This window comes from Urtica dioica, chromosome 8 (genome assembly GCF_054948205.1).
Source record: "Urtica dioica subsp. dioica isolate 48M chromosome 8, U.dioica_male_clone48M_v1_H2, whole genome shotgun sequence".
NCBI classification, from domain to species: domain Eukaryota; kingdom Viridiplantae; phylum Streptophyta; class Magnoliopsida; order Rosales; family Urticaceae; genus Urtica; species Urtica dioica.
Window position 1 is genome coordinate 42,463,712 of NC_142763.1, and position 20,445 is coordinate 42,484,156.

General features: G+C 44.2%; 2 protein-coding genes across 2 annotated transcripts; one reads left to right on the forward strand and one right to left on the reverse strand.

The window, feature by feature from the left end:
- The first annotated feature begins 1,686 nt into the window (after positions 1–1,686).
- Positions 1,687–2,702, forward strand: LOC149389866 (multidrug resistance protein ABC transporter family protein). The gene has a single exon (XM_089624217.1). It carries the CDS (start codon positions 1,892–1,894, stop codon positions 2,549–2,551), a length of 660 nt encoding a protein of 219 aa, XP_089480343.1. The 5' UTR covers positions 1,687–1,891; the 3' UTR covers positions 2,552–2,702.
- A 7,043-nt stretch (positions 2,703–9,745) lies between these two features.
- On the reverse strand, positions 9,746–12,955 carry LOC149389867 (uncharacterized). Its single transcript, XM_089622747.1, has 5 exons — positions 12,830–12,955; positions 12,667–12,759; positions 12,493–12,594; positions 12,320–12,418; positions 9,746–9,922 (listed from the first exon to the last, which is right to left on the reverse strand). The coding sequence occupies exons 1-5, from the start codon at positions 12,917–12,919 to the stop codon at positions 9,746–9,748; spliced, it is 561 nt and encodes a 186-aa protein (XP_089478873.1). The 5' UTR covers positions 12,920–12,955.
- Positions 12,956–20,445: the final 7,490 nt, after the last annotated feature.

A 20,445-nucleotide genomic window follows, 5' to 3' on the forward strand; every position in this document is an offset into this window, starting at 1 on the left:
AGTAATATATTCAATCGACTGTAAAATAATTTTTGTCTTGAAAAAGAAAAGAAAAGAAAAACTAAGCGACTAAGTATCCTCTTTCCGTGTAATTTAAGTCATCAATTCAGTCACAGTAGTTCGTTTTACATAAATTGTTAATACGGTCTTACAATAAATCATTTTTTTTGGTTGGTTAGTAGGAAGATGTATTCATGAATTTAACATGCAAAATCCTTAATTTATTTAACTTCAACTCATCCACAGTGATCATCTAATTAAGTGGCTACTAATTTATTAGCATGTAAGAATCATGAGATACATTTATATACATAATAAACATATCTTTATAGAGACGTAGACCTTATCAAACTAAAAAAAAAAATAAAAAATAATCTTACATGTAGAAAAATAAATAAATAAATAAGAGCACGCCAACATATAAAAATAAAATAAAATAAAATAAAATAAAACATCGAACTCAACTATATTCGTTACGTGCTTACGTATCAAATGTAATAATTAAATAATTTAGCTAAACTAGTTGTTGTTGAACGGTTCGTTGACCCTCTCTCTTTAAATAATAAAACGACAACAACTTGGTAGAAGACCTAAAATGTCTATCTCATTGGTGGCCGTCTGATCAATAGTTTCTTTCTACAATGAAATCAATCAAACATACATAAACATATTATATCATCACTATCATTTCTGCATATTTGGTTAGGAAAGGCTACTTGATCCAATTGTTTGAAATACAAATGTTTAGTAGATTTCCACGCTACTAATAATTAAACCGTTTCGATAGTATTCATTACTTTAATTTTATATACTCTTTTTTTAAATAATAAAAAAATATTTGTTGGTCCAGGCAAAATATGGACTGATGGAAGCCAAAAAAAATTTCATTTACCTTGGCCGGGAATTCCAAAGCTTAATGGAAGGAATTCTTCTAGAGAAGATCGAGCAGATAATTTTGCTTAATGAAAGTCGAGTTTCCGGTTCCAACATCAAAAGTTCCACTTCCATTTAAAAACAAAAATCTAATTCATAAATGGTTTTAATTCGTAATTGCAAAATGAGTAAAAAATGCTACTTTTTGTGAGCTATCGAATCTCCAACGGTTGAAAAATCCAACAATCCACATTTAAATAATAAAATAAAATATTCAATTTTAAGAAAACCGAAAGGAAGCCTTCCAAATATTTTCGTTAAATTCAAGTTCTGCAATGAAATCGAATCGAAAGTATATCTCTCTCGATTCCGTTCCCTGATTTAATTGTGGCTATTCTATTTTATTTTTTATAATATTAAGTACGCGTATATGGTACTTTTTACCTTGTTTTAAAGTTGGTCAATTAAGCAATATTATTGTAAAAAAAATATTATTACGAATAAGCATATTCAATAATCTAACCAAATTTAGATATCTTTGTATTTTGCAACAAAACATTAATTGAATTTCAATTTTTCATAATTTTGTTTCTTACCTCACTTTCGTTTTTTCATCTCAATATATTTCGTAGGCTAAAGTCTAAAAATTACATTCAAAACTATTTTTTCAACTATATTTATAGATTAAATCCAATAAATTTGCGGGGCTGTGTTATTTAATAATCATTTAAAAAAGAGTGCGTATTGAATATAATATTATAATTATTGGCATGAGATTACTAAAAAAGATGATGATGTTACGTGAGAGTTGGTCAAACCGTAGGAACAAATCCACCCAAATCGAACAACAAATATTAGTTGATTCTCAACACAGACACACCAAGTCCACTACGAATCGGTTAAACAAACACCCTCTTCTCCTTCTAATATTTCTCTGAGACATTTTCACAAACATCTGAAACGCAAAGCAACAGCTAATAGCGATCACCACGAAAGGCAACCAAATAGCTTCGTCGCCATGGGAAACTCGGTCTCTCTCGGAACTTCGCAGCCCAAACAGGGTGCTCCACGAGGAAGAGTCATCCTCTGGGACGGTTCGGTCCGCGAATTCGAACCTCCATACACGGCTGCCGAGCTCATGCTGGACCACCCGAACCAGGCCGTGGCCGAATTCAACACTGCCGTCAACGGAAAAAGACCGGCGACACTTCCGGCGGACGCTACTCTCGAGGCAGCGAAGCTCTACGTGATGCTTCCGATGAAGCGAAAGGCCTCGAAGCTCTCCGGCGACGAGATCCGTCGAGTTGTCGCCGCCGCGAACTCAATTATCCGGTCGCCGTCGCCGGCGGCGACGACGGTGGCGTTTTTGCCTCTGTTCGCTAGGGTGTGCGTCGTATCAGCGGCGAAGACGAAGAAGAGGGAGAGGAGAGAAACGACGACGGTTCGCGAGGAGAAGAATGTGTCATTTATCGGATTGGAGAGTTTCGTGGAGGAGAGAGGTGATGATGACGTGTACTCGTTGAGCAGGCAGGTTTCAGGGAAGAGAGGGAATTGGAAGCCCTCTTTGGACACTATTGAAGAGAAGGTTCATCATAATAGTACTCCTATTAATAATAACCAATGTTATATCGATAACAAGCAGCCGGAACTCAAGAAAATTTCTCATTGGTTGTTTTGATAACTTTTTATTAACATTATAATTAGAAAAACAAAAAATAAACTATATTTGTAACATATATAATGGTGTTTTAAATGTTTTTGTATTGTAAAATAGCCATATGAAACTTTTTCGTAGAGAATTACTGTTGAATGTTACACACATCTTATTACTCGTTGTCGTTAACATTAAAGTTAATTGCATTAGGACTTTGAAGTTAAACTTCGAGGTTTACGAAATTCACGGGAAAATATCATAGAGAAGATTTACTTTTCGACTTCACAGCGACATCAAAGACGACATATCGCTTCTAAACATGTCACTTTTAAAATTAGAAACGACCTTAAAAGCGACATACTTTTAGAAGTTGACTTTTAAAAGTGCATTCGTCTCTTTTAAAGTTGCTTCTAAAAGTCAAATAAAAATGACTTTTTTACATTTAAAAAAGACTTTTGTCTCTTCTAATAATGTTGTTTGTAGTAGTGCGATCAGAATGGCGGATGCGACCGTCGGCCGCACGCTCAAGACAAATAAGTGAGACGCAATGATCACGGTGACAATCGGACTGGCATTGAAGAACAAGAAAGCTCCCAATTGCATGTGGTGAGCACAATTATGGGACGACCTGAATTTGGAGACTCCCACCGCCAACGCATATATCCGGGCCGTTTCCCAAGAGAAGGTCGCCGAGCTCATAAACCTGATGTACCATGGACCCCCGTCCGCCCGTACGAAGACATGTTCTTAACAAGCGAGTAAGCGATCCGCGTACTCCACCATCACAACAACGCGATAGTCGTCGCAGTCCTTGTGGCCAATAATCTTGTGAGGAGATTCCTAATCAATAACGGCAGCCTGACATCTTGTTCAAACCCACTTTAGGCCGAATGAAGCTCGGGGAGCTGGCCCCGACCCCGGTCCAAACTCCGCTCTTCGACTTCACTGGAAAAAGAGTGATGATGGAAGGAACTATCGACTTGCATGGAGGGCACCGCCTCAATAACAACAACAACAACAACAAGTGTTCTTGCAAAAGCGACTACCTCCGGCATTCAAGAATCAACAACAACAACAACAACAACAACAAGGGTTTCAGTCACGTCAACAATAAAATCAGCCTGCCCCATAATAAGTCAACGTTGAAGACCTCCTCGCGACCTTCGTCGTTGAAGCTCGGAACACCATTCAGAGCCAATCAGCGCAAATTCGGAGCCTCGAGACTCATGTGGGACAAATCGCCAAAGCCCTCAACGCGTGACCGCAAGGCTCTCTTTCGAGCAACACCGAGGTCAACCCAAATAACCAGTGCAACGCGATTACCACAAGGAGCGGACTGGTCGTCGAAAAATCCGACAAGAGGAAGGCCGAAGACGCGGGCGTGTCCTCATCACTGGTAGCCCCGAAAGCTTCACCAAGACCACCTGTGATCGCGCCAGTCTAACTGCCCTTCCCGCAGCGACTCAAGAACGTGAAGCACGACAAACAATTCAGGAAATTCTTGGATGTGTTCAAGTAACTCGACATCAACATCCCGTACGCTGATGCAATCGAACATGTGCTGAGTTACGAAACGTTCTTGAAGGACATCATCACAGCTACTACAAATATTGCATTTTAAGTAATCAAAATTACGACATCTAAGTGAGTGACTTAAAAAGTCCATATTTTTTTAAGACATTTTGAAAACGTCTTCAAATCTCTAAGAAAACAACGTCAAATCTCTATAAAAAGGGCTTAAAAAGGTTCCATGTAGGCAAAAAATTGCTTACGTGTGTGTGGTTTTAAGACGTTCAAAAAAAGGTCTCAAAAACTCTAAGATTAATGACTTCAAACGAGTCCGCGTAGGCATAAATTACTGATGTAGATAGTTTTGAAATCACTTTTTAAATGACTTGAATAAAATGCTGACGTGAAAATTCTGTTATGAACACATTTTCTTATTGCCTTGTTGCACAAATACTTTTGAAGACATGTTATTAGTGACTTCAAATACTTGTTGACATGGATAATTACTTAGGATGACGTTTTGTAATGGATAATTTTTTAGATTCTAAGCTAGTTCACTGACGTGGATTCTAAAAAAAAAAAATTTAGTTTTTTTTTTTTTTTTAATTTTGATTTATTTTCTTGTTAATTTTACTTTCTCTCGGCCATTAAAGAAAATATGTATATAAATATGACCATAAAGTAGTTGAGCGAATACAAAAAAAAAAAAAAAAAAAAAAAATAATTCTTTCATACAAATCCAATCCAAAATATCACAATATCAATAAAAAAAAAATACTACCAATCTAAATTTAACTAGTAAAACTCCATGGTAATTAAATGCTAGCTTTATGAGACAACCTATTACATAATTAGACTTGAAGTTTTAATTCTTCAAATTTTCATTGCGCCCAAATAGCTTGCACGTTGTGGATTTAAAGAAATCCTAAATTGTTTTTTCTTTCGAACTGTATGAACAAAAAAGTGTAAGGTTGAGAGATATTAGAGATAATAAGCGATATGCAAGTGACAATTAAGAATGATAAGTCACCGGAGAAAAAAAAAACAAGATATGGATGAGCACGATCTCTCAACGCTTAATGTCAGACCCCTCGTGATCCGAACGAGCGCGGCCTGTCAATGCTCAAAGTCAAATATCTCGTGATCTAGACGAGCCCGGCCTCTCAACGCTCAATGTCAGCTCCCTTGCGATAAAAAAAAGAGTGACATCTCAACACTTAAAGTCAGATCCTTCGTGATCCGTACGAGAGCGGCATTTAAATGCTCAATGTCGGATCCCTTGTGATCAGGACAAGAGTGGCATCTCAAAGTTCAAATTTAAATTCCTCTAATAAAGACGAGCGCATCCCCTCAACATTCAAAGTCAGATCCCTCATGGTCCAAATGAACTTGGCCTCTCAACGCTCAAAGTGAAATCCCTTGTGATCTAAACGAGCGCGGTCACTCAACTCAAAGTCAGATCCCACTAGGATGAGCACAGCCTCTCAACGCTCAAAGTTAGAACTCTAGTAATCTAGATGAGCCCGACCACTAAATGCTTAAACTCAGATCCTTCATGATCTGGACTAGCACGGCTTCTGAATGCTCAATGTCAGATCCCTCGCAATAAGGATGAGCGCGGCCCTTTAACTCTCAAAGTCAAATCCCTCGTGATGAGGAAGAGCGTGGCCTCTTAACGTTCAAAGTCATATCCCTCGTGATCTGAACAGGCACGGCCTTTCAACGCTCAAAGTCAAATCCCTCGTGATCCAGATGTGTGCGGCCTATCAATGCTTAATGTAAGATCCTTTGTGATTTAAAAGAGCGCGGCTACTCAACGCTCAAAATTAGATCCCTCATAATCTAGACGAGCGTGGCCTCTTAATCCCCAAAGTCAGATTCCTCAGAATTTGGACGAGGGTGGTCTCTCAGTGATAGAAGTTAGATCCCTCATGATCTAGATGAGTGTGGCCTCTTGGTGGTCAAACTTAGATCCTTTGCGGAAGAGTTGTAGTCTTTACTTTTGTATATTTGATGTAATAAAGTCTCACTAAGACTCTTGCTTGTAATTGCTTATTCATTAATAAAAAGTTGAAACGTTCATTCATTATTCCTTGTGTGAAGCTTTATGATAAAACCTTAGTCTTTAGTCCATAAACAAACCTAACAACACATGAAGAGACAAATGTAGATTTGCATGAACAAACTCTTCATGGTTTGCTTAAAACGATATATTCGCAATCTAAGGGTCAAAGGACTATTGACCTCAGTACGATTGTTAGGAGAATCTATGATGTCTGGTAATGGGACATTGAGAGTTGGAGAGGTTGTCGGTCGTTTTCGGAAAACCCGGAACGCCGAGAAGACACGCCGCTCAAAGGGCCAATGGTCAGGTCGGAGGTCCTGAAGAGTGGCAAGCTTTCCGTCATGAGTCGACTGGAAAGTCCTCGTGCCAAACTAAGGGTCAAAGGACTGTGAATGAAGCCGGTCCTTCGGATCCTTCACCCAAGACAGGGAATGCATCTGCGGCCTCCCAAGCAGGGAGCTCCCGACGTTCGGCCCATAACCGACTTGGTCAAAGGGAGAATGTTGCGGAAAGTCAGGGCACGCGAATAGCGCGCCGTCTTAGATGAAGCATGCGCCTCCGTGCAGGAAGCCTGGATCTTAGGGGTCATCTTACTGCCAAACGCAACAAGCGTGGCGATGACCTAAGAGAGTGACTAAGCTCTCGGCCAAACATCCCCGTAGCAGCCCCAACTAACGGGAATCGCCGCACGCGCAAGGGTCTAATGAGAGGCGGCAGGTAACTCCTCCCGAACAGGGAGTTACTCCGACTACCGATCTCGATGTGATCACTATGATCCACAATCTTCGAAATGAAGTACGAGATCTCCGAGAACACGGAATAGGCGGAAGTGCTTATGGGGTCGTCGAGGAGAATCCATCGCCTTTCACAGCTCAGATATTGGCCGAGGTATGCACGGGAAATTTCAAACTCCCGAACCTTGCTCCATATTATGGGAAAACGGATCCCGCTTACCATATCCAGCACTATGAAACCTGGATGATGATGCAGGGTGTCGCTCCCGGTGCCATGTGCCAAGCTTTTAGTCTTACCCTCGCCGGACCCGGCTTCGAGTGGTTCAAGAACTTAAGGCCGGGAAGCATCCGATCGTTCAAAGACCTGAAGGACATGTTCCTGGCACGCTTCGCTACATATATGGTCCAAAAGAAGACCAAGATGTACCTGTGGTCAATCAGGCAAGAGAATGGCGAGTCTCTTAGACGATACCTCGCCCGATTCACTGAAGAATCGAATAAGGTCGACCGCTTTGACGACAAAGACGCAATCACTGCCATCATTGAAGGCTTGTGCACAAGTGACTTCCTTAAGTCCATCGTCGGCCGTGTCCCTTCTACCATGGCTGAGTTAATGACTCGAGCCAAGACCTTCATGGGAGTCGAAGATTACCTTGATGGCCGCAAGGGCAATAATCAAAGCCATCACCGCCGAGACGAGCCTAGCAAAGAGCAAGGCAACTCCCGTAAAAGACGAAACAGAGGGGGTCAGACTTCTAATAGCCGACCTCCGATGCCCCAAAAGCCGCGACTTGCGGAAGACTTTAAGGGCTACTCGTCGTTCACACCGTTGAACACAACGCCGGATCAAATCCTGGCTTTGGCGCGTGACAAGTTCATCGCCCCAGCTCCAATGAAGAAAAACCCTGCGACTCGCGACCGGTCTAGATATTGCGAGTTCCATCAGGAATACGGTCACCTGACCTCCGAGTGCCATAGTCTCAAAAGGAAAATCGAGGCTCTAATCCAACGGGGTGTGTTAAAAGAGTTCGTGTTACGCATGATTAGCGTTGCGGGCCCCACCTCAAGCAGACCACAGTCTAGCAAAGGAGGAGGAGCAACTGCTACTGCCGACCAAGCCACAGCAACTGCTGTTGCCAATCCAGAGCTCCACATTTTAACCACCATACTAGGTGGCCCACAAGATGGAGATTCAGCCCGACAACGGAAAAAATTCCTAAGGGCCGTGGCTCAAGAAGACGCTGCTATGCACGTCAACCTCACCTATGAAGAACCTCCGTCCTTGCCTCACGAGACGATGTACTTCACCAACGAAGAGGCCAAGCGAGTTGTGCATCCGCACAATGACGCGATAGTGCTCAAAGCCCAAGTGGCTAATAACTTGGTGAAAAGAGTTCTCATCGACAACGGCAGTGTTGCCGACATAATTTTCAAGTCCACCTTAGAGCGCATGAAGCTCGGGGGGCTACGCCCAACTCCGACCCAAACGCCTCTATTCGGGTTCACTGGGGAGAGAGTCATGACCGAAGGCATCATCGATCTGCCGGTCACCTTCGGAACTCCCGGAGGCATGAAAGTTGTTCACATGGTCCCATTCCTAGTGGTTGATCAGGAGTCGCCATATAATGCCATCATTGGGCGACCTACGCTAAACCGACTAAGGGCTATTACCTCTACATACCACCTACAAGTGAAGTTCCCTACCAAGGATGGAATCGGCATCATGGATGGAGATCAATCCCAAGCCAGAATATGCTACATCCAAGGAATCGATGGAAAAAACGCTGGAAAGACGGTTAACATGATCTTCCCACTGAGAGAGAGCGTCGAGTCGACCGAGGTCCTGTGCGAAGTCCACGAAGACATCTGCATGACACCTAAGTGCAAGGTGCCGACGTCCTCATCCCAAACAGGGGGAGACCCCACAAAGTCTGCCGAGTCATACATGACGAGACATACTACAACAAATACACGGACGAGACGCCGATCCGTCGCCTGTGGAATGCGGAACGCTTGAGACAATACTACCAGTAGCTAGCGCTTCCCCCATTTTATTTCTTTGCTTTCCAACATTCAATAAGGCCTACGAGCCAATGTTTTAGGATTTTAAATTTTTGCAATATTAATAAAGTTCGAGGTTTTTCTTTCAAAATCCACTTTTTCAAAGTTTTTCGGTCATCAAAATACGATTGTAAACCTAAAAACTCGGGGGCTAGTGACATAGGCAATGGTAAGTACACTCAAAATCCTCAAGAAAGTACGCTCCACCCAAAGAAAGTACACTCCACCAAAACAAAACACCCGAACATAAACGGGAGTGGGCGTTCACCGAAGATGCCTCCGCGGCGCGCCCGTAAGACATCCCAGAGATGCAGGCTGAAGACGCCTCCGCGGCGCGCCATAAGACATCCCAGAGATGCAAGCTGAAGACGCCTCCGCGGCGCGCCATAAGACATCCCAGAGATGTAGGCTGAAGACGCCTCCGCGGCGCGCCGTAAGACATCCCAGAGATGCAGGCTGAAGACGCCTCGGCGGCGCGCCGTAAGACATCCCAGAGATGCAGGCTGAAGACGCCTCCGCGGCGTGCAGGCTAAGACGCCTACATGGCGCACATAAGATGCCTACATGGCGCAACCAAGTCGTCCCTCGCGACGCACCTAAGACCCCTACATGGTGTACGTAAGACACCTACATGGCGCAATCAAGTCGTCATTCGTGACGCGCCTAAGATGCCTACATGGCGCACGTAAGACGCCTACATGGCGCAACCAAGTCGTCCCTCTCGACGTACCTAAGACGCCTACATGGCGCACGTAAGACGCCTACATGGCGCAACCAAGTCGTCCCTCGTGATGTAAGACGCCTACAGGGCGCACGTAAGACGCTTACATGCCACAACAGAGCCGTCCCTCACAACGTGCTCTGGGTCGCATCAAGGCGCTGCGTATGATGACTAATCACAATGCACTTGAAGCCGCCATAAGGCGCACCCGAATAGCCATACAAGGCGTAGGTCCTGCCATCTTCGCCACCACCAACTGAGCACTCGCCTTGGGAGACTCCCCATTCCACGCGAGTTAATTGAAGCTGTTCACAAAGACTCGCGAAGTCCGCCTCTGAGCAAGAACATCGCTCGGCCTGAGCTAGCTGAGATTTTGCTTGAGCAAGCTCCTCCTGGAAGAGTCCTAGGTGACGAAGGAGGTCGTGTAGAATCTCCTCGAGTCAAGCCTTGCTCCTCGAGTCGAGTCACTCTCCTCGAGTCAAGCCTTGCTCCTCGAGTCAAGTCACTCTCCTCGAGTCGAGCTTCGCTCCTCGAGTCGAGTCATTCCCCTCGAGTCGAGCTTCGCTCCTTGAGTCGAGTCATTCTCCTCGAGTCGAACCTCGCTCCTCGAATCGAGTCATTCCCCTCGAGTCGAGCTTCGCTCCTTGAGTCAAGTCATTCTCCTCGAGTCGAGCCTCGCTCCTCGAGTCGAGTCATTCTCCTCGAGTCGAGCTTCGCTCCTTTAGTCAAGTGATTCTCCTCGAGTCAAGCCTTGCTCCTCAAGTCAAGTCACTCTCCTCGAGTCGAGCCTCGCTCCTCGAGTCGAGTCATTCTCCTCGAGTCGAGCCTCGCTCCTCGAGTCGAGTCATTCTCCTCGAGTCGAGCCTCACTCCTCGAGTCGAGTCATTCTCCTCGAGTCGAGTCATCCTCCTCGAGTCGAGCTTCGCTCCTTGAGACGAGTCATTCTCCTCGAGTCGAGCCTCGCTCCTCAAGTCGAGTCATTCTCCTCGAGTCGAGCCTCGCTCCTCGAGTCGAGTCATTCTCCTCGAGTCAAACTTCGCTCCTTGAGTCGATTCATTCTCCTCGAGTCGAGCCTCGCTCCTTGAGTTGAGTCATTCTCCTCTAGTCGAGCCTCGCTCCTTGAGTCGAGTCATTCTCCTTGAGTCAAACTTCGCTCCTTGAGTCGGGTCATTCTCCTCGAGTCGAGCCTCGCTCCTCGAGTCGAGTCACTCTCCTCGGGTTGAGTCTTGCTCTTCGAGTCGAGTCATTATCCTCGGGTTTAGTGTTGCTCCTCGAGTCGAGTCATTCTCCTCGAGTCGAGCCTTGCTCCTCGAGTCGAGTCATTCTCCTTAAGTTGAGTCCCGCTCCTCGAGCAAGCGCCTGAAACGAATTGAAGAACAGGCTAGCCAAAGCGAGACTATTGCAAAACAAAACAAACAAACAGAGGGAAACCTACCCTCTGGGAGTCAAAAATGCCTTGACAGAAGAAGTCCACGTCACTACTCGTTACGATGTCCCTTCGCGTCTTTAACAGAGACTCACACTCACGCCTGGGGAATAAGGGCCGACACTAGTACAATTGATAGCATCAGGTGCGACAAAAGTCGCACCTGAAAGCATAAATGTCGCACCTGAAAGTATCATCAGGTGCGACTTTAAATGCGACAAAGTCGCACCTGAAAGTGCGCACCTGATGATATTAGGTGTGACTAGTCGCACCTGAAAGTCATCACTATCAGGTGCGACATTTTAGGTGCGACAAGTCGCACCAAACGTCGCACCTAAATATCCCTAAAAATAAGAAATTAAAGCATGAATTATAGTATCAGATGCGACTAGTCGCATCTGATACTTTCGCGGGAAGAGTATCAGATGCGACTAGTCGCATCTGATAGTAATTCCCCGCGAAATATTTGGCGGGTGTTAGTACAATCAGATGCGACTAGTCGCATCTGATACTCTTCCCGCGAAAGTATCAGATGCGACTAGTCGCATCCGATTGTCTGTAGTTATTTTTTTTAAAATGCTGATTCTAATAGAATCAGCCATTTAAATATATAAAAATTATAATTTAAAAAATGAATTAAATAATTTTTTTGTTAAATTAAATAAATAATTTGAATAATATTAATTAGAATAAGTATATAAATAATAATACTAAATTCATAAAATTTGATAATTTACATTCAATAAATTAAAAAAATTACAATTTATTCTTTTTGTTTCCCTTTTTCATTCGAAGTCTGCCAATTCTGGAATGCACGGCCTCCTCTTCCGCCAGATCTTGCTCGTGCGCCTTGGCGGCCTGATGCACTGCCGCTCGAACGATGTCGCTGAAATTCTACCGAACCTGGCGTCTGATCAGCATTTGGCATGGAAGCGGATGGCGGCGTCTGAACATTCGGCATTGAAGCGGATGCCGGGGTCTGAACATTCGGCATTGAAGCTGATGGCGGCGTCGTGCCAGGGTGCATCATCGCGGGGGATGTCTGCATGGGAGACGGATGCTGCTGTGTGTAGGCAAAGAACTGTCGCTGAAACGCCTCCATCTGAGCTTGTTGTGCGGCTAACGCTGCTTGTAGCTCGCTAATCATTGGATCTGGAACGCGCGTCGATGAAGAACCTGAGGACGAGCTGTCGTCCTGAGCCTGAGCCAAGAGATACGAGGATCTCGGGATTGAGGGACCTATCCCGACATACCAATCTCGACGTTGCCCGAGAACAGTATCCATCGCGAACTGCTCCGCCTGGTCTATGTCAAACATTTGGCCTGACTCCGCTGCTTGTCGCTGCATATCCTCGACTTGAGTCATAATTCGCGCCTTCAAACATATGTTAAAAAAATTATTAAGATTATCGAAACTTGATTATTAAGTAATTAACACAAGTAACTTACAAATGCTTGTTGCGCCCAAGCTGTCGTCCAATTGCCTTGATCGTCTTGATGTTTTTTCTCCCACGTGTTTAACGCCGAGGCCAAAGTCCCATCTTCCCTACTCTGCAGTTCTTATGAAAATATGAGTAATGTATTTATTGCAAAAAAAAGATTACAAAATTAGAATAAACTTACGTTCAAATGTCGATGAGCCAAAAAAGAAATCGACCCTTGTGTGGACTTCGTTTTCTTGTTCTTGGAATTGTCTCTGTTGCGAGTAGACTTTTTCTGCACATATTAAATTGCATTATAATTCGATTTCATAGAAGATAACATAATTTTTAGAATTATACATTACCTTCCAATCGTCAGTTGCGAACTCCTCTATCACCTTCTCCCAATCGTCTTTTTGATATCCTTTTGGGATTTCTTTCTTGGCGACATTCATTTGCCCACAACATTTTCCTAAGAAAGTCCCTGATAATCTAGACTTTTGGTTGCGCCTCATACGCTTTGCATCGCGAATGATAGTCTGGTCAATCTGATGATGATAGCAATCCGCCGGAAGCAGCTCATCGGTCTCATCATCCTTGTACACGAAAGTGTACTCGGAATGAAGTGCGCTCAGAATATTGCCCAACATCTGCGGCGTCACTTCGTTCCAATCACGAAGTGTGACCGGGATATGGACTTTCACCAAAGCGCCGACGCGGTTGTTGAATACTCCTACCTTTTTTATTGTTTTTCTTACATCCTGGTAGAAAGTTTGGTTGATTGGGTCGTACCTAACAACTTTCGCACCGAGTACCCCATGCGCTGCTTTTACCGAAGTAGACCCGGTTGTTGGTCCCCTTGTTTTCTTAGGACCTTGGGAACCCGGTGTCTCTAGCGGAGACTCATCTCCACCTGCTCCTGAACGGTGTAGCGGAGACTCATCTCCACCTGCTCCACCTGCATCTGACATCCTGTAAGATGTGAACAATATTAGTAAATAAATATTAGTTTTCTGTTTAAAAAAAACGTGGACGGCACCACGGATTTTATTATTAACAAACCTCACATATGGCGGAGGAAAACCGTGGTTACATTATATAGTAAATAAACATACAAAAAAGATATTAATCATTCATCATCATCTATGCCTAAAATGTTAATATCATCTTCTATATCGACATCAACATCTTCTCCCTCAAAAACGACATGTCTCTCATTTTCATCATCGTCTTCTTCATCATCGTCAATGACAGTCACTAACTCAGCTTCATCGATTTCGTGTCGATGATTCAAACGCTCGATGTTTGACAACTCTATAGTCAATGGGATCGAGGCTGAGTTGGAGGGGTCAACTTCAGGAATGTCCCAAATCCCTCGATGATTGCATTCCTGGACGATTTCCCAGTCGCCGCCTTTAATAAGATCTTCGATGTAAAAAACTTGTTTCACTTGAGTCGCGAGTACGTACGGCTCCTCTTTAAACCACTGTTTCGCAGTGTAAGCACTCGTTTCTCCAGTAGTCTTATCGGTGTGCACTAGTCGGTTTGCATGATACTTGTCACCGTACCAAATGCATTTGAACAATACAACACTACAGTTATGCCTATAGTTCACGACGATGACGTCTTCCATTCGACCATAGTAAGTGAAATCATCCACAAGTACACATACACCGCTATTTTGAGTGACTCGTTGATTATCGCGACGGCGAGTGATGAACTTCACGCCATTTACAAAGCAGCTCGGATATTGATAGGCGACTTGAAGGGAACCGATAGAAAGCGAATAGAGCTCGTCAGACACGTCAGAACCACTAGCTTTCATATCAAAAATCTGATTACGAAAGAAAGCATTGATTAGCATTTGTGCGTTTATCAAAAAATTGCATTGATATTGTGTTATTACCTTCTTCTCAAACCAAATTTTGAACCTCTTTCTATGCTCCGCTTCAATATCGCGAACTCCAGATTCGCTCAAGAGATCCAAATGCTCGCTGTTATTAAAAACATTACTTCAATAGCAATATATAAAAAAGAATGAATTGAAACACATTCCCAACGATAACTTACGTCAAATATGGATCCACTTCAGGACAGTTGGTATAGATGTACCACTCTGCGTTCTCTTTCTGTTCATCGTCTAATACTATCGGTTTCATCATCCCATAAGGCACACACATCTCGGATCGAAAAATAGAGAGCTCTTGCACTTGAACTTCATCTACACTTTTTTTATCTTCAAGATACCTTGCAACGAACGTCAGAGCTTCTTCTACAACATAAGCTTCCGCAATAGAGCCTTCTGGTCTAGCTCTATTTTTGACAAAATGTTTTAATGTCCCAAGGTATCTCTCAAATGGGTACATCCACCGCATATGCACCGGGCCGCCATACAACGCTTCATCTGGTAGATGAATCGCCACGTGAATCATGATCGTGAAAAAAGCTGGTGGAAATATCATCTCAAGCTTACACAAGATCTCGATGATAGACTCTTGCGCATTTTCAAGATCTTCTACTCTCAAGGTTCTCGAACTTATCAGCTTGAAAAAGTTGCAAAGCTCGGAGATCGTCTGATGTATTTCTTTTGGCACAAAAGGACGAATACCAACAGCCAACAACCTCTGCAAGATCACGTGGCAATCATGCGACTTCAAACCTGTGAGTTTTCCATCAGCAGTCACGTTTTTCTTCAAATTCCCAGCGACCCCATCTGGAAATTTGACAGATTGGAGGAACTCGGTAAATCGCTGCCTCTGAACAAGGGTTAAGGTGTACGATGCTCGCGGTTTGTACCACGAATCCCCTTGTTTTTTCAAGTGGAGAGCGGTCTTGATGCCCAAGTCCATCAAATCAAACCTCGCCTTATCTGTGTCGTAGTTCTTCTTTTCTAAGCTGAGCAAGGTTCCGAGAAGATTCTCGCACACGTTCTTCTCTATGTGCATGAAGTCCATGTTATGCTTCAACTCCAAATCTGACCAGTACGGCAACTCGTAAAAGATGCTTTTCTTGGCCCAATTTAGTTCGCACTCGGCTCGCTTTCGTTTTCTGCCCACGGAGCCAGCATGTTTGCCAGTTGTCATGGAAGAGACACTAGCCAACTGAGCGAGTATGTCTTGCGGAGTCAACTTCTCGGGTTTACTACGTTTCTCGTGGCGATCCTTGTAGTGATCGGTGCTTTTTCTCAATCGGTGACGCATACGCAAGAATCGACGATGGTCGTAGTAAACGATCCTGTTTCTGACTTTCAAAGACGGCGTGTCAAGGTTGCACGTCGGGCAAGCGAGATACCCTTGGCCACTCCATCCCGATAAATAGGATCGAGCTGGAAAATCGTTAATCGTCCAAAGTAGCGCGGCACGCAATCGAAACACTTCATCGTTGGCGCCATCTCGAACGCGGAATCCGGTCTCCCACAGTTCTTTCAGCTCTTCGACAATTGGCTGCAAAAACACGTCCATGTCCTTTCCTGGTGAGTGAGGCCCCGGGATCAAAAGCGTCAGCATCAAGTACTCTTTCTTCATGCATAACCAAGGCGGCAAGTTGTACGCAGTTAGTACCACAGGCCACATGCTGTACGATAAACTCATTTCTCCGAACGGATTGAATCCATCCGCAGCTAGTCCAAGTCGCACGTTTCGAGGCTCTGCAGCAAAGCCTGGGTATCTCTCGTCCAGGTTTTTCCACGTCGTACCATCCGCAGGATGTCGTAGAACACCAACTTCCCTGACGCGATCTCTTTCGTGCCACTGCATCAAAAGCGACGTGTGTCGAGACGCGTACAACCGCTTCAATCGATCTTTCAGGGGAAAATATCGCAAAATCTTTTGCGGTATCATTTTCCCAGTTGGCTTCCATCTGCTCTCGTTGCATACTGGGCACACGTCGACTTCCGCGAGATCTTTTGGAAATAGGACACAGTCGTTAATACACGCATCGATCATCTCGTATCCCATGCCAAAACGCTTCAGCTTCGCCTTTGCCTCGTAATGCTTCTCCGTAATTCGATTACCAGCTGGATGAGACTTCTTCAAGAGCTGCAAGAGTTCTGTAAAAGACTTGTTCGTCCAATGGTTCGTGACTTTGAGGTGCATCAACGAAACCAAGAACGACAAAGAAGAAAACTCTTTGCATCCAGGGTACAATTCTGCTTCCAACTCGGCGAAGAGGTCTTCCACTTGCTCCTCTGCACGCACCTCGCTCTGGGTCGGCTCCGTAGCATCGTCGAAATCCTCGTGATCCCTGATATCCTCCACAGCACCGTGCAATCCTCCTATTCCTCTTTGATCTGTTCCTCCGATGGAATCTTCTTCATGAGGAAGTACGACACGCTCGAGCTCACCGTGATGATACCATTTTGTGTAGCCTGGGGTAAACCCCTTGTTCAGCAAATGATTCCTGACAACCCCGATGTCGTGTCATCTCACGTTGTTGCAAGGTTTGCAAGGACACCGATATTTGCCAATTTCGTTAGGGAATCTTCTTGCAGTGCGAATAAACTCGTTAACACCGGTTTTGTACTGCAATGTCACCCGATTATTCTCCGTGATCCAATCTCTACTTGGATTGGACATTTTGCTGAATGAGAGCGAGAAATGAAAGTTTGGAAGAGTTATTGATAAAGGACGACGGAAATCAAAATGAAAGAGAGATTATGAATTTTATGTTATTTTGAGCTCGGATTGAATAAGTTGGGAGGTTTTAAACTAATTAATTCGAAACTCTACCGAAATTTCGGCAGAGTTTCCCCTATTATACTGACAAACCAAAAACCTGCAAAATTATTTAAAAACATACACAAACCATCCATAACTATCCTATAAATTAGCTCAGCCCTAAACCGAACCTCTGTGGTTCGATCACAACATTTATAAATGAAAAATCGAAATAAACAAAATATCACAAACTATCAAAACATGTCACAAACTATTTTTCTTATTTAAACTTACAATTTTATTTCATGTTAAACAAACTAAAACTAATCACAAATTCATTAACTTAATTTTAACCTAAACTTCATTTTATATTAAACATGTCACAAAACATCAAAACATGTCACAAAACATTGTAATTAATTACAATTTCTTTACAATTACAATTAACATACTAATCAAAATTAAATTAAAGAACCTAAACATATTACTAACTATGTAATTAAAATTTACAATGATTAACTACAATTATATTAACTAACATTTACATTTACATACTAACACTTAACATTCTAAATAATTACATACTAACATATCTATTTAATCAACTAACATTTACATACTAATTTCTTATTTAAACTTACAATTTCATTTCATGTTAAAGAAACTAAAACTAATCACAAATTCATTAACTTAATTTTAACCTAAACTTCATTTTATATTAAACATGTCACAAAACATCAAAACATGTCACAAAACATTGTAATTAATTACAATTTCTTTACAATTACAATTAACATACTAATCAAAATTAAATTAAAGAACCTAAACATATTACTAACTATGTAATTAAAATTTACAATGATTAACTACAATTATATTAACTAACATTTACATTTACATACTAACACTTAACATTCTAAATAATTACTTACTAACATATCTATTTAATTAACTAACATTTACATACTAATTAACTAACTAACTAACATTTTATATCAACTAACCTAATTAACTAAACTAACAACACAAACAATTTTTTTTTTAAAAAAGGCTAGACTTACTTGGACAGCTCGGGACAACAGGGGACGGCTCGGTGAAACGGCGGAGGAGGGATCGAGGCAGCGACGGTTCGGTGCAGCGGGGAGAGAGACTCGTCGAGGACAGGGACTCGTCGAAACAGCAGGGACGCGCGAGGCAGCTCGGGACAGCAGCTTGACGAGGCTGAGCACGGGACAACGCATCAGTTCAGTCAAAGGGAAAATAAGAGAGAGAGAGAGAGAGAGAGAGAGAGAGAGAGAGAGAGAGAGGCAGTGAGAGATAGCTTACCGGGATTGCAGTGACACCGAGGCTGAGCACGCGTCGAGGCAGCGGGGCTGTCGGGGCAGAGACGCCGAGGCTGTCGAGGTCGGAGAGAGTGAGAGGTGAGGCAGAGAGAGAGCCGGGGAGTGAGAGGTCGGAGAGAGTGAGACTGAGGCAAAGAGAGAGCCGGAGAGAGTGAGGCAGAGAGAGAGCCGGAGAGAGAGAGTGAGGCAGAGAGAGTGAGGCAGAGAGAGAGCCGGAGAGAGAGAGTGAGGCAGAGAGAGAGCCGGAGAGTGGTGGCGCGCGCGGCTTGGCGGAGGAGCTGCTGGCCGCCGATCGAAGCTCGGCTTGACGGAGGAGCTGCTGCCGGCGGAGCGTGGCTGGTGTCGCAGATGAGGCAGAGAGAGAGCGACGCGGCGGAGGTGGTGGAAAGGGCGGAGCGCGGCGGACGTCAGAGAGAGAGAGAGGGTTTTTTTTTTAAGTGCAGGGCTTTTTTTTTGAAGTTCAGAGAGTTTGAGCGGCTGGAGAAGAAGGACCGCGACCTGGGTTTTTAAACAAAACCCTAATAATCAGGTGCGACAGAATCGCACCTGATTATTATTATCAGGTGCGACTAGTCGCACCTGATGAGTTATCAGGTGCGACTAGTCGCACCTGATTATAATAATAATAAAAAAAAAATTCATTCGCCACGTCAGATTAATGAAATAAAAGAGGGGGATTTGAGGCCCGCCTAAAATTTAAAACTATCTGATGCGACACAGTCGCACCTGAAAGTTTCATCATATTTTCAGGTGCGACTAGTCGCATCGGATTGTCAAAATCAAAAGACAATTTGAGCGAATTTTTTCGGCTACTGATTGACTATCAGATGCGACTAGTCGCATCTAAAAGTTATTTAGATGCGACTTTTAGATGCGACTAGTCGCATCTGATAGTCTTGCGCATCAGAAAATCAATTTTGTAGTAGTGCGATCTTCCGAATGCAGACGGAGAATCGTCACCAAAGCTAGAATGGCGGATGCCCCGTGAGACCGACTTATGCTCGATGCGTGATCAAACTTTGAGGATTGATCCCCGAGCAGTCGAAGCCCTCCGGTGCGGCAGACCCTTCCACCGGGTACCACTTCGCCTTCTCGAGGCATCGGCCCGGAGCATCAACCTCCGTCTCTGAGACCTCGGAACGAGCACGTCTTTGCGAAATGCAAAAGTGCAGTCGCCTTCCAAGCTGACCGAGATGGACGCCATGATCTTGCCCTAATAGGTCACGATTACATAATCGTCGCCCTGCTAGTCACCATCGAGTCCTATAAACTCCGCTTGAAACTATCATCAAACAAAACGCCATCGAAGAAAGACTTGGGCATGACCTCGCCCAAAGATCAACTAGCCGTAACACGCCGGTCCGCCTCTGCGCACACGCACGCCCTACCTGCGCACGCATGTCCCCATTGCTCCGCGGCTAGAGCGATGGATGCGATCGCGTCCACCTCGCCCACGTTGAGCTACGCCCCCTATTTGCGTGGATCCTCCTCCACGTGTTGAACACATAATCGTGTTGAGAGAGACGGAAAAGCGAAAGAGAGTACATGCAATTATGAAAATTATCCTTTATAATCACAAAGGCTTCATGACGGCGAAGCCCGGGGAAATAAATTTTCCTCAAACACCCGGCGAAAACATCTAAAAGTTCACCGCGCGGGGCCTCCCGAGCGCTGAACTTGGGGGCTAATGTTGTCGGTCGTTTTCGGAAAACCCGGAACGCCGAGAAGACACGACGCTCAAAGGGCCGATGGTCAGGCCGGAGGTCCTGAAGAGTGGCATGCCTTCTGTCATGAGTCGACTGGAAAGTCCTCGTGCCAAACTCTCGGACCCTCAAATCGAGCCTCGCTCCTTGAGTTGAGTCATTCTCCTCAAGTCAAGCCTCGAGTCGTTCTCCTCGAGTTGAGCTTCGCTCCTCGAGTCGTTCTCCTCGAGTCGAGCTTCGCTCCCCGAGTCGAGCCTCGAGTCGTTCTCCTCCAGTCAAG